General features: G+C 42.6%; 1 protein-coding gene across 2 annotated transcripts in view; it reads left to right on the top strand.

The window, feature by feature from the left end:
* Positions 1 to 12845, top strand: part of SPRED1 (sprouty related EVH1 domain containing 1) — a 252830-nt gene that overhangs the window by 176011 nt on the left and 63974 nt on the right. For both annotated transcript variants that reach the window (XM_069209011.1, XM_069209010.1), the window contains exon 3: positions 8040 to 8208. In XM_069209011.1, coding sequence (XP_069065112.1) covers positions 8040 to 8208 — 169 coding nt within the window. The remainder of the gene's footprint in view (positions 1 to 8039; positions 8209 to 12845) is intronic.

Below are 12845 nucleotides of genomic sequence, written 5' to 3'. Positions count from 1 at the left end.
TGTCTGCCTTTCCATTGAGCAAAAATCAATATTGTCTCCTCCACAAAGTCAAAACCCAAACAGAAATCCAATGGTGGCTGGAACACTGCAAACCTAGATGCCATTGTTAGGAACTTCCACCGGTTTCATACAACTGCCTCTTACCAACAATGCATGACATCGGTCAATACACTACAACTTCATCTGCTTCCCCCGCACACCCAGAGATTCCTTCCCACCTGTCATGGCAGCTAGGCTAGAAGTAGGACCCAAAAGGTTCGAGCACATCTCACCCATCATTGTTCGTTTGCACTAGAAGATTCATTTTCCAGACCCTTTGCATCACCTATGAATCTTTGCGCATGCACCATCCAGACTGATGATACGTAGAACTCATCATAGCTGGAGCAACTTGCTCGACAAGAAGCAAATCCCAGATAATCTTCGAAATCCCCAGATACAACAAAACCAAAACTGCAAACAAAGCATTCTTGAGCTATGCCCCGAAAGTGTAGGCCCTTAAGAACTGAAACCCACACCATTGCTTCTTTTTTTTTCATGAAAACTTGAATACCCAACTATTCCAGATGCTTCTGATAAGACAGTAGGCCTCCCTTTACCTTCTGCTCCCTCTTACTGTGGGTTTTTCTATGCACAGTGCTGAGATGGCCGTCCTCTGGGTGCAGAATTAATTAATAAATAAAGCACTGAGACACCAGGGGGTTCAGGGAGATGTTGGCGAGTAGGTGTAAGGATGGATGAATTACAGTACTGTGTTGGGCTCTAGCTGCCTTGGTCGCACTAGGCACATAAACAGTTAAGTCCCTGCTGATGTACACCTAAGACAGAGTGTGGAGCGGGGACCCTTGGGGGTGGATTGAGGCAACACCTATTAAGGGGGCCTGCAACTGCTTGGAAAACGTAACATTATTAAAAGATCAATTAATTGTATATAAATAAGATGCAAGATGTAAAATTGAACATTTAAAACATTCTGTAAATGTGAAGGAATTTGAAATTAGAGCCCACAAATTAAGTTGGTATTCTCAGATTGATTTGTGGGAGCAGTGCATGTGCATTTAGAAAAGCTCTAATCTTCCTACCAAAATGTAGTTTTTTTATTTTTGTGAAATAAATATTTCATCATTTGTGTATTTCATTGATGAATATTGGTTTCTGTATCTTTGTGCATTGTATTGCGGTTGAAGTCATCGAAATAGCTTGGGCTGGATTCCACCAGTTTTTGGTAAACTTATTTTTCATCATTTAGTGCAAGCTTGTAATCCAGTGAATTTTGATCATTTGTAATGACTTCATGGATGTTCCTCGATTCCAATGATGATTCGTTGTGGGTACCAGTTTTACAGTAATGATTAAGTAGGGGGACCACAAAAGTTTAAGAAACACTGACCTAGGGTGGTGCCTTTTTCCCTTTTTATCCAACGCCGACCCCAGTGGTACAAAAAGTATGGAAATAATGCTAAAAAAAAGCTACTATGATGTGCAGGAGAAAAGATCATGCCTGTAATAAACCCTACATGTCAATCAGACCACACCGAGGAGAGCAAAATGAGGCGAAATACATCTGTGATTGTTGATCATCTTTGAGAGATGTTTGTCTTTGGTAGACAAAGACATTTTATTCGCCCAGTCCCCTTAATGCTGTGGCAGTATTCTGAGGATGCGCCTGTAATCATTGAAACTAAAAGTCGTGTTTTTCCGGCTGAAAAAAGAGCGACCTAGAGCCTGCATTTAGGACTTAGGGCCGGATGTAGCAAAGGGTTTTCTCCATTCTGTGTCAATGTTCATACATATGGCCCTTGATTCTTAGATTAACGTTTTCGTAAGTGCTGCAAGCTAAACTACCAGAAATTGTCAGGGGAAAACAAATGATCCAAATTTACTGGATTACAAGCTTGCACTAAATGATGAAAAATAAGTTTACCAAAAACTGGTGGGATCAAAGCAGCTGGAAAAAGCTGGGAGAAAAACAAATGCTAACAAATAGCTAGAAAACAAGCTAGCAAAAGTGCAGGAAATAATTTCACCGAAAAGTCGTGGAATGAAAGTTGGTAAAACAATTGCTGGGAAAGGAGCTGGCAGACACTGATGCGGAAAAGTAGCGATATATATTGGAATACCAGCTGAGAAACATGGTGAAAAGACAGCCTAGCAAAATATAAGGGTGTGAACTAGCAAGAGCTGCTAAGATGCATGCCAGCAGAAAGTGTTTGAAAACAAGCTTTCATAATGTACTAAAACGTGTTACAAAGATTGGTGAAATAGAAGCAATCAAAACATATTGAAAAACGAGTTAGAAACAAATGTTGGCAAAACTAACAAGTCTGGCCTTGGATAGCCATTCAAATGATTAGTTTTTTTTTTTTTTTTTTGCAGCCATATGCAACAAAAATAAAACAAGAAGAAACAAGCAAAAATGGTGGTCATATAATTGCAATAAAAAATCAGCCAAAAAAATGTCCATCACTTGTAATTTTAATAGTACAGAATGGGTGCTTTATAGCAATCAGTGTGCTTAGGCCAGGTATAGAAGCCCTTTTTAGTCATAATGCACATCAAAGGAAAATATGATTCTCATTGGTGCTCTTAGCTCTGAATCACGTTCACCTGAATACATTGTTTCAACCCAAAAGGATGATTGCCAATGCTTTTTCTTTCGATCATTTTTAAAAGTTAAAAGTTAACCTACCAGCCCAAGCACTGAAGCGCACTCCTTTTTAGGCGGATGTGGACATTTGACCAGGCAAAATATTGACAGTCACAGTGCACAAGGGCTGACGTTGGCTGGACTATTGCCCCATGTTATGTTCTGGGGCAGGTGGAGGCAGAATGTGAATGACAGCTGAATGGACCAGTGGATGAAGAGGGCTGACCTAAAGCCTCTCTCTATGTACGCTATACAGTATATGAACCTATTATGAGCTAGAATGTTAGATAGTTACACATAGGTTTAATCCATGCTAATAGAACTACCTGCTCCTGTCATAGCTATTTCACAATCAGTTCAGTCTCTAAAGGTCACGATTCATGAGGCAGTACCTCCAGATTGTCCAAATCATTCACAGTAGCAGTAGGTGTGGGCTTCTCGTCCCTTTTTACATTCCTTCTGAAGCTGCAGCACACCAGAGTGTGAGTAGTGGTCTCTCTCAGATGAAGCTGGTGGCCTGCTTCTTCCTGTGCAAAATACATTTCCCTAAAATAATTATTTTGTTGTTGTTGTATTTGTGCCAAACATTGCCCGTCAGCACTAATCCACAGTCAAAGTGTGACACAGTGCATTCAGTGCTTAATTTGGGCTTGTTGTTTCCGGTGCTGAGCACCAGCACTTATTTTTGAGGGCCGGGGCTTATTCTTCTGTCTCAAGCATTTGCTGCGAGCAAAAGACACATATGGGAAAGACGGAGGAAGGGAAAAACCGAAAAAGCGTCTCAAAGGGAGAAAGAAGAAAGCTGCAAGAGTGAGCTGAAGGGGCAAGGAGCGGCTGTAAATGGATTGAAGAGGCCCGAGATGGCTTAAGGATTACGCCGCCTCAGTATTCCATGTTCCCACATTTAATTGCAGCAGCCGCGGGTTTAAGAGGAGGACTTCGAGAACCGGCATGTTTTTTTATTTACAAATTAAGCACTGAGTGCATTATTTAAATGCTGTCGTAAAGTCAGAGGAGGTCTTGATATGTCTGTGACAATTTAGACTATTCTAGGACCCCATATCTATAGAAATGGGTTGAGTAACATGTCTTAGTTGTTAGAATTAAAAAAAGAATTAAGATGTCAAACTCATCTCTAAATGAGTGAAACATCGCCAGCATATCGCAGACTGTCATAAAAGCGGGTGTTGACAATTAAGTGCAGGTGTGGAGTACCGGAAAGCACCGGCACAAATTTAGCACCAAACCATGTACTGAAGTAATACATGACATTATTGATTGCTTTCTCGGTTTGTGAGCAGATGGATTTTTTGTTCCTAAGTCTTCCCTAGAGTGTGTATGTTTTGTTTGCGTGAAGTGAGTGTGTCATGTTCTCAGATATCTGCGAGTATACAAGCTGTTTTGCAGCTTTTCTGCTAGAGGACTGCAGTTCTGTGGCCTTGTCTGTATTTATTCAAGCATTAGTTAGTTGTATGCATGTTCGTTCCTCTACCGGTTATTCCTGATTGAGGTGGCTTCAATTTTTTGCTGCCCAAGCTATCGTATCTCCATGTAACAGGAAGATAGTGGTGATGTGTGTGAAGGGGTTTTCAGTTTCTGTGCATATAGGCCAGGGCCACCAGAATTATGTGACTTTATGCCATGATGTTTTCTGCACAATTTTGTATTTGCTGCATTTTCCATTTAATCCCATCATTTTCTGTACAATCTGCAGATTTTTACAAAAAAAATAGTTTCTAGCTTAGACAGCCCAAATGTTACAAAAAATGTGGCAACACGAGTTGCCGCATAGTGGAAGGCCCTTCGCAAAATTTGACTGGTCCCTTTCTATTGCGTTTTGCTGTACTTGGGTGTTAAATTAATACTAATGAGGTGAAACATTTGCCGGGATAGTGCTAACGTGTAAAAATGTACAAATAATAAGGTAATACAATCACACAGTGTGTCCCATTATGCAGCATGGTTTGCCTTTTCTTGCTGCAATAATTTAGTCACCCCTGCCACAACATTCCAGTGGCCCTGATGTAGGCACTTGGCCATGCCTGTGGTATACCTGACCCTGCGCTTGTAGGTGCAGCAGAGACACGGTTATTTGCAGTCGCCTGTGCCTTGCTCTTTGCACCTGTTCTTGGGTGGTATTGTGAATGTGAGCCATGACTGAGCATGGACACAGCTTAATGAAAAGCCTAAACATTGTACAGAACTCCAGAAACCAGGAATATGACCCAGAGTTCCACCACCAAACTAGAATCCCGGAAGTGTTATAGAAAGCCACCTCCAAACTAGAAACTTGGAAGTGTTATGAAGGCCACCCCAAACTAGAAACCCGGAAGTGTTATGGAAAGCCACCACCAAACTAGAAACCCGGAAGTGTTATGGAAAGCCACCTCCAAACTAGAAACCCGGAAGTGTTATGGAAAGCCACCACCAAACTAGAAACCCGGAAGTGTTATGGAAAGCCACCTCCAAACTAGAAACTTGGAAGTGTTATGAAGGCCACCCCAAACTAGAAACCCGGAAGTGTTATGGAAAGCCACCACCAAACTAGAAACCCGGAAGTGTTATGGAAAGCCACCTCCAAACTAGAAACCCGGAAGTGTTATGGAAAGCCACCTCCAAACTAGAAACCGGGAAACCCGGAAGTGTTATGGAAAGCCACCCCAAACTAGAAACCCGGAAGTGTTATGGAAAGCCACCACCAAACTAGAAACCTGCAAGTGTTATGGAAAGCCACCTCCAAACTAGAAACCCGGAAACCCGGAAGTGTTATGGAAAGCCACCTCCAAACTAGAAATTTGGAAGTGTTATGGAAAGCCACCTCCAAACTAGAAACCGGGAAACCCGGAAGTGTTATGGAAAGCCACCCCAAACTAGAAACCCGGAAGTGTTATGGAAAGCCACCACCAAACTAGAAACCTGCAAGTGTTATGGAAAGCCACCTCCAAACTAGAAACCCGGAAACCCGGAAGTGTTATGGAAAGCCACCTCCAAACTAGAAACTTGGAAGTGTTATGAAGGCCACCCCGAACTAGAAACCCGGAAGAGTTATGGAAAGCCACCACCAAACTAGAAACCCGGAAGTGTTATGGAAAGCCGCAGTAATCAAAGAAACATAAGTTTCCCGGCTTAAGTGCAGAAGCTCCTTCTAGGCCACATCAATGACACAGGATTCAATCAAAATACGTGTCGGCTGCTGAAACAGAGATTCAAAGACTAATGGACGTTCAAAAGAAAGCGGATTCACAGGGTGTGTAGCGTAACACACTATGACCTAAGAATTCAGTAATCAAATCAAAGCTGCCTCAAAACTACTCTGAAAGAAATTGGGTTTATTTTTGTGAGTTACTGGCCACATGGTTCGAAATATTTCGTTTGGGAAGTGTTCGGTTTAAAATTTTTAGTTTGCATGTTGAACTTACTTACGTATTCCTGCCCCTGGGTGTAGAGCTCAAGGTGGCTTGGGCTGTGGTTAGAATAATAGATCTGAAACAATAACAAGTGAAAGATGAAGTGATGCACCAAATTGAAATTATCACCTGGTCAAGTTGGTCAAACAAGGGGATATTCCCATTTTGAAACTAACTTTTTCAAGCTAAGTATTTTGAAACTTGTTTTAATGTGACGCACCAAGAAAGAGGATCCCTATCAAAGATGTGAAAGTGGAGTCTTTATTTTATAATATTAAGTACAAGTAGTGATGATGTTCTGAAACACATATCCTCCGCTCAAATCAACTAATACTAATACTGTACTCATATTTCCCTATACTAATCCACCACTAATTCCTCTTGGGTTCCGGAGTAGCGTGCTACTCGCCAAAAAGCGCCATGACGCCTCGTCAGAGGTAGTAAGCAATATATAAATACAATTACAATTATGTGATTACATTCAAAGTGGTCAAACTTCCACCAATGTCTTTTCTACTTGGAAAGCTCAAGCGCGTTTTGGAACTGTTCCATACAGACTATAATATTTTCTTTTTTTCATAAACCATACTTAAAAATACAATCTAATTCGAGAAAACTCAACGATTCAGTAAATATATTGATAAACGTATGTAGAGCTGCAATAATATATTGATAAAATAGTTTACCAGTAATAGCAGATACATTTTTAAAAATCAGGATGGTCCCTATGTTTACAAACCTCCCTTATACCTGGGATTTTTCCTGTTACAAAGATTGAGGACACTTAATATCCTTATATTAAATAGATTCCTGTTACACCGCACTATGGTATTATTACCTTATGGGGCATTACTTCATGCTTACTTATGAATAGGGAACCCGGCTTTATGGTAATTATTTTTTCAACATTTCCATCTGTATTTATCCACATTTATTTTTTGCCCATCTTATCAGCTTTTATCTATATTTTTTTGAGTTTTGAGAACAAATTAAGTTCTAACTTGTATATTTCCATGTTTATTTAACTGATTAATGCGTCATACATACTTCACGGCCTTCCTGGTTTTAGCACATTTAAAGGCCAATAATATTAAAACACCTAAATGAAAATATAAGCATTATAAGTAAACAAAGTTTGAGGTATGGCGTTATTTAAAGAAATCTCAACCTATTTAAGGAAATCTTATCCTATTTTAGACTCCCTAAATCTGTACAGCTATTGCACTGGAGTTCATGAATTAAAACTTAGAGAATCACTCAAAAGAAGCCTGATTACTTATATTTTTTTCACTTTTAAAAATTAATACAGACAGGAAACACACTATTTTATGTCTGTATTTATCTGTAAAAATCAGTAAAACTGAAAACTAGGAGCCTTACTTATGAACTGTAGTTTTATTAGCTTGTAATTGGTTTATATGTCACAGCAACTAATATTTCACTAATATCGTCACGACCTCTGCCTTCTCTGTGTTTAACAAGGAGATGCAATCCTATACTTCATAGGAGGATTTTAAATTCATTATTTTTAAATGAAGTGATCAATATTTGGAAGTTTCCTATAATTTGTGAATCTCATGTGTTGATTTGATAAATAACTAATGTATATCTTAATTCATCTGTGTTTTCTGATGACCTTATCTTCCTCTGTACTAAGATTTGTAATTGCAAATGACAAACTTACTGATGGAAGAATAATTTTTGCACAGTGGGTAAAATGGGCATCTATTCAATATTAGAATATCAATTTGTTTACAAAGCATTGCTGTCACCCTTATCTTTGCTAATCAAGGGGTGGAAGGAGTTTTTAGGTGGCACCAAAGTTCAGGGGTGGGGGGCTGCTAAGCAACTCTTATGTTATGTGTGCATAAGTATGTATGTAAACAGCCATGTGTGCATCTGACACAATTCCAATTCTCACCATTGATCACTACAATTCTTGCCCCCTCAGGCATTAAACCCCCACTTTTTCCTTTCCTTAACAGGTGGTTCTGGAATGTATGCTACAGAGGAACCTCATCTACAACAAGGTCACCCCAACGTTTCACCACTGGAAGATAGACGACAAAAAGTTCGGCCTGACGTTTCAGAGCCCAGCCGACGCTAGGGCTTTTGATAGAGGAATTCGCATAGCCATAGAAGATCTCACACAAGGTACTCCTGCGGCCCCCTTTCCAGGTGTTTCTTTCTGTTTCTAGGGCACTCAGCACTGACATCACATGTGATTCAGCAAGTCCTTTCCAAGAAGTGTTCTGAAACTGTGTACAATACTTGTGGTGGCAAAGAACCTGATTTGCTATATATGAGTGGTCCTTAAATCCATGCTCGTTGCATGTGACATGGAACGAAACAATATTGCTTTGTTGAGGTGTACGCATGGAAGGTTGTATACAGTCACGGCTCCAAATGGACAGAGAGTTCTATTTGGAGAGTACTGTACTCCATATGGTGTGTATTACCTGGACTGACTTTTACATTTTGGCACATTCTGTTTCAGTGGCGGCCCGTCCTTTAGGGCGGAGGGGCCATGCCCCCCCCACCTTTTGCCTCTCATCAAGAGTGCCTGTCAGGCTGAACAAAGGTCAGTCTGACAGACACTCTCCATGTTCAGCTCAGGCAGCCAGGAGCAGACATGCGCCATTTGCGCAGACTCTTAGCTGCCTGAGGTGAACTTTGCTGGGCTGAGGAGGTCACAGCTCCTATGGGCGTGACCTCCTCAGCCCAGCAAAGGTGCCTCGAGGCCCTCCCCTGGGTGACAAGGAAAGCCTCACCCATTGACACTCTACCTGGGCGCTTCAGATTAAGCCCTGAAGCGCCCAGGGCGAGTGTCAATCAGTGACACTTCGTCACAGAGTGGGGTGGGGTCAGCAGTCTCACTGACCCCATCCCACTCTGTGACGAGGCTGGGACTGCTGCCTTCCCTCATTGGCTGACCCAAGGTCAGCCAGTGAGGGAAGGCAGCAGTCCCAACCCTCCTGGGACCTGGAGGCCGAAGGTAAGTGTGTGTGTGTATGTGTGTGATGTTTCAAATTGAATGTTTGGTGCGTGCGTGCATGTTTGAATGTTTTGAATGTTGTTAATGGATGTGCGTGCGTGTGTGCGTGTCTGTGTGTGAAAGAATGTGTGTGTGTGCCCCGCCCGCCCCCCTCCCTCCTAAAGCTGCCGGTCGCCACTGTTCTGTTTCCATTGTTTGCTTGTAGGATGCACATATTTTGGCTTTTTACATTTCGATACATTGTAGTTTTCACAGTTTCCATGGAATACAAAAAAAAACCGAAATAAATCTCTTGTGACTCAGGAAACTGGTAAAATATCTGTATACTTTAAGCCACAGTACAGGCATCCATGTATGTTAACAAAATATTCTTTTTTTAGAAAATCAATCTTTAAACGTGCAGGTATCCCACTGTTTCTGTTGTGTTCCTTTGCATTTCTAGAGAGCTAAAATCTACCAGGTGCACTCAGGGATTTTGTGAATGGAAGTGACGGGGGGGGGGGTCTCGGCATCCGAAGTTAGTCAATAAAAAACAAAACTTGCATTTTTCCCACCCATCACGCTAGATCCGAGAAACAATGCAGTGTTTTTTTATTTCCTTTTTTTTAATCCAAAAACGTATTTAACTTTCATTTTATCCTGAAATATATAGAGAAACAATGTACAGAAAAGACACATCAGAACATAAGAACCCAAAGCATACGTACCTCTTTAAATCGTCTTTTTCTACAGTGGGAAGTTAGCAAACCCATCATTGGTCTGCAGTCGCCTGGCTGTGGAGGTCTCCATGGCGCCCTTCTCGTGCCCAGTGCCAGCCTGCAGGCTCTGCGGTGCTCATCGAGGGAGCTTCCAGTTTGCCCTCGACAGCAGTTACCTTCAGTGCCATTCCCTGTTTTTAATAAAAACTCAAGTGGTGACATGCAGGCATTTCAAGCCCTGGTGGCTTCCTCCACCCGTGGTGCCTGGTTACTGGGGTGACGTCTTGGGTGGCAGTTGTGCACTGAGGGTGCCAGAGCTTTCACTTAGCTAGCAAGGATGTGCCCAACGTGGGACAGCTTTTCTGTGCCCTCTCTATGCCTCTCCTCAGAGGTCAGAAAGTGGTTAGGTGCGGTGCACCACTGTTGGTGAATTGTGGTTTCGGTGGCAGTCTGGTGACCTGAAGCCACCTGCACTCGCTAAAGGGGTCTGGAATCGCGTGTCCTCCGTGAATACAGGAGTTAGATGGCACTGTCCTGACCGTGCCCCCCTCTGCCCTTCAGTTTGTGTTCAAAGCGTCAATCCCCATGCCATCTGTAGCCAATGCCCCCTTACTTGCCGCGGTGTGGGTGCAGGCAGGGCCTGGTCTCGCAGGACGCTGCCGTCATCCCTGAATCGCAGCTCACACGGGCATTTCTCTGGACCCACCCAGACCGTCTCCCGCTCAGAGGCAGCATCACCTGGTCCGCCTCTGAAAGGATGCTGTGATGTCCGGGGAACAGCAAACTGTCCGTGAAGGCGACCCCGGAGCCCAGAGATATCCCACCACGCCCCACGCTCCTCTTCTTTCCACGTGTACTGCTGCAAGACCAGTGAGGCTACTCCATGGATGGAGGTTTATCCTAGTTCTGGCAGATGTAAAGATGTGCTCTGTAGGGTGATCATATTTTCAGAAGCACAAACTGGGACAGGCCAGACATAAAGGTAGGACGAGTGCTCAATTTGTAAATAAAAACGTGCCGGCGCTGAAAGCCTGCCTGTTAAACACGCGGCTGCTGCAATTAAATGTGCTGACAGGGAATACTGAGGTAGTAACCCTGAAGCCATCTCGGGCCTCTTCAAACCATTTACAGCACCTCCCTGCCCCTTCAGCTCACTCTTGCAGCTTTCTGCTTTCTCCCATTGTGACGCTTTTTCCTTTTTCTCTCCCTCTGTCTTTCCCATATGTGTCTTTTGCTCGCAGCAAATGCTTGAGGCAGAAGAATAAGCGCCGGCCCTCAAAAATAAGTACCGGTGCTCAGCACCGGAAACAACAAGCACAAGTTAAGCACTGGATAGGACTAAATCCTATGGTCTCATGATTGTATCTGGCCCGTCCCGTGTTTGCATGGCCTTGTAGAAGTATGACTTTACCAGTGGAAATGCAGTTTTGTGAATGTGTGTCTTTTATAGATAGATAGATAGATAGATATAAAGGCACACATTTATAAAAACTTCGTTTACATAATATTAGCTATGGCGGTTCTCCCACCCTGGACCCCCTGCCCCCCTCCCCACTCTCTCTTTCTGCTGGGAGCAGGCCCTGCCCTGTGCTGCCTGACAAAAACAAATAAATTACTTTAATTGTTTCAGACTTTGGATGCAAGAGCATATCTTTTGATCCTACAGGATGACATGACCTTTAGCCAAAAAAAACTGAACATGTATTTAAAATTAGGAAAAGCGTGGGGACACCGGGACTGTCCGGGGAAATCCAGAAAGTCTGGTCACCCTACGTCTGTAGCTTTCCAAAACAAGTCGCATCTGCCCGATAAACTTGGGTCACATCCCTGGAAAGATTAAAGACTGCGGGGGGCCGCTAAGGCAAGGACAACCAAACTCACACTCCGTTTAGGTCACAGAATGCCTGATAACCAGTTAAGCAGAAGTCCATGCAGAGATTCCCAGTGGCTGGAATTACCATTAATGGCCGGAATCTCCGCCTGGTATTCCTCCTATTATGAGTTAGACTGCTTGGAATGAGGAATAACTGTGCAGAACGCTGATTTACATTGTTAGATCTGCACATATGTATTTTTGCACAAATGTCATCAGTTTGAGGTAGATTGTTTTTACTTTTTTTTTTAGAATTACATTACCCTGTCTTATAAGAGTGTTAGTCTTAATTTATAGGAGCAAATTCCCGTAATAGGAAATAGAGAGGATGGTGGGAAAAAGGTATTTTAAAGAGTGTATTTTTGGTGCTAAATTGCATTTTTGAGAACAGATTTATGAAATGTCAAGTTTTCTTTGATGCATGTTTTTTATATTTTGTACACTGTGATAAATATAGTTGTTTTGTAATGGTTTTAATTAACTGTACAATAAATAATAATCAATCACTGAATAATAGTGTAGAATTCAGCTCAATATCTCCTATTCCTAGGTGTTTAGTGGCTTCTCTGCAGGGCGGGGATGGGAAATGGATGGGAAAGTGAAGAATAGTTTTGACAGGAGGGAGCACTGACTATTCCCCACTTGCCAAACAAAGAGTTTCTGTGGGACTGGTTAGCAATGCCTGGCTGCTTTTGCAGTCAGAGCCTCCAACGATTTGCTAGGCCGGAGTTACTGGCCAGTTAAAATCATGTCCAATGGTCCTGCACCCAAGAAAACCAGGTGTGGAGACTCAGGGCCACTCATGATCATGCGCAACAGAATTCCTTTTGGTTAGGCTCCGCCTGGTTCAGAATCGGAGGGATATATATATATATATTTCTATACAAAAAAAAAAAATATATATATATATATATATATATATATATCTGTCTCTCCCTCGCTCTCCCTTCCCCCTCTCTCTCTCTCTCCCGCTCTCCCCCTCTCTCTCATCCTCTCCCTCTCTGTCTACCTCTCCCTCTCTCTCTTCTCTCCTCTCACTCCCTCTCCCCTTCCTTCTCTCCCCCTCTTTCTCTCACCCTCTCCCTCTCTTTCTCCCTTTCTTTCTCTCCTCCTCCCTCTCCTTGTCTCTTTCTCCCCATCTCTCTCTCTCCCTTTCCCTCTCCCTCTCTCCCGCTCTCCATCTATCTCTGTCTGTCCCTCTCTCCCTCTCCATTGCAATTGTATC

This window comes from Pleurodeles waltl, chromosome 9, assembly GCF_031143425.1.
Source record: "Pleurodeles waltl isolate 20211129_DDA chromosome 9, aPleWal1.hap1.20221129, whole genome shotgun sequence".
Classification (NCBI taxonomy): Eukaryota; Metazoa; Chordata; class Amphibia; order Caudata; family Salamandridae; genus Pleurodeles; species Pleurodeles waltl.
The sequence above is the reverse complement of the archived record's forward strand: the minus strand, read 5'-3'. Positions and strand labels throughout refer to the sequence as shown.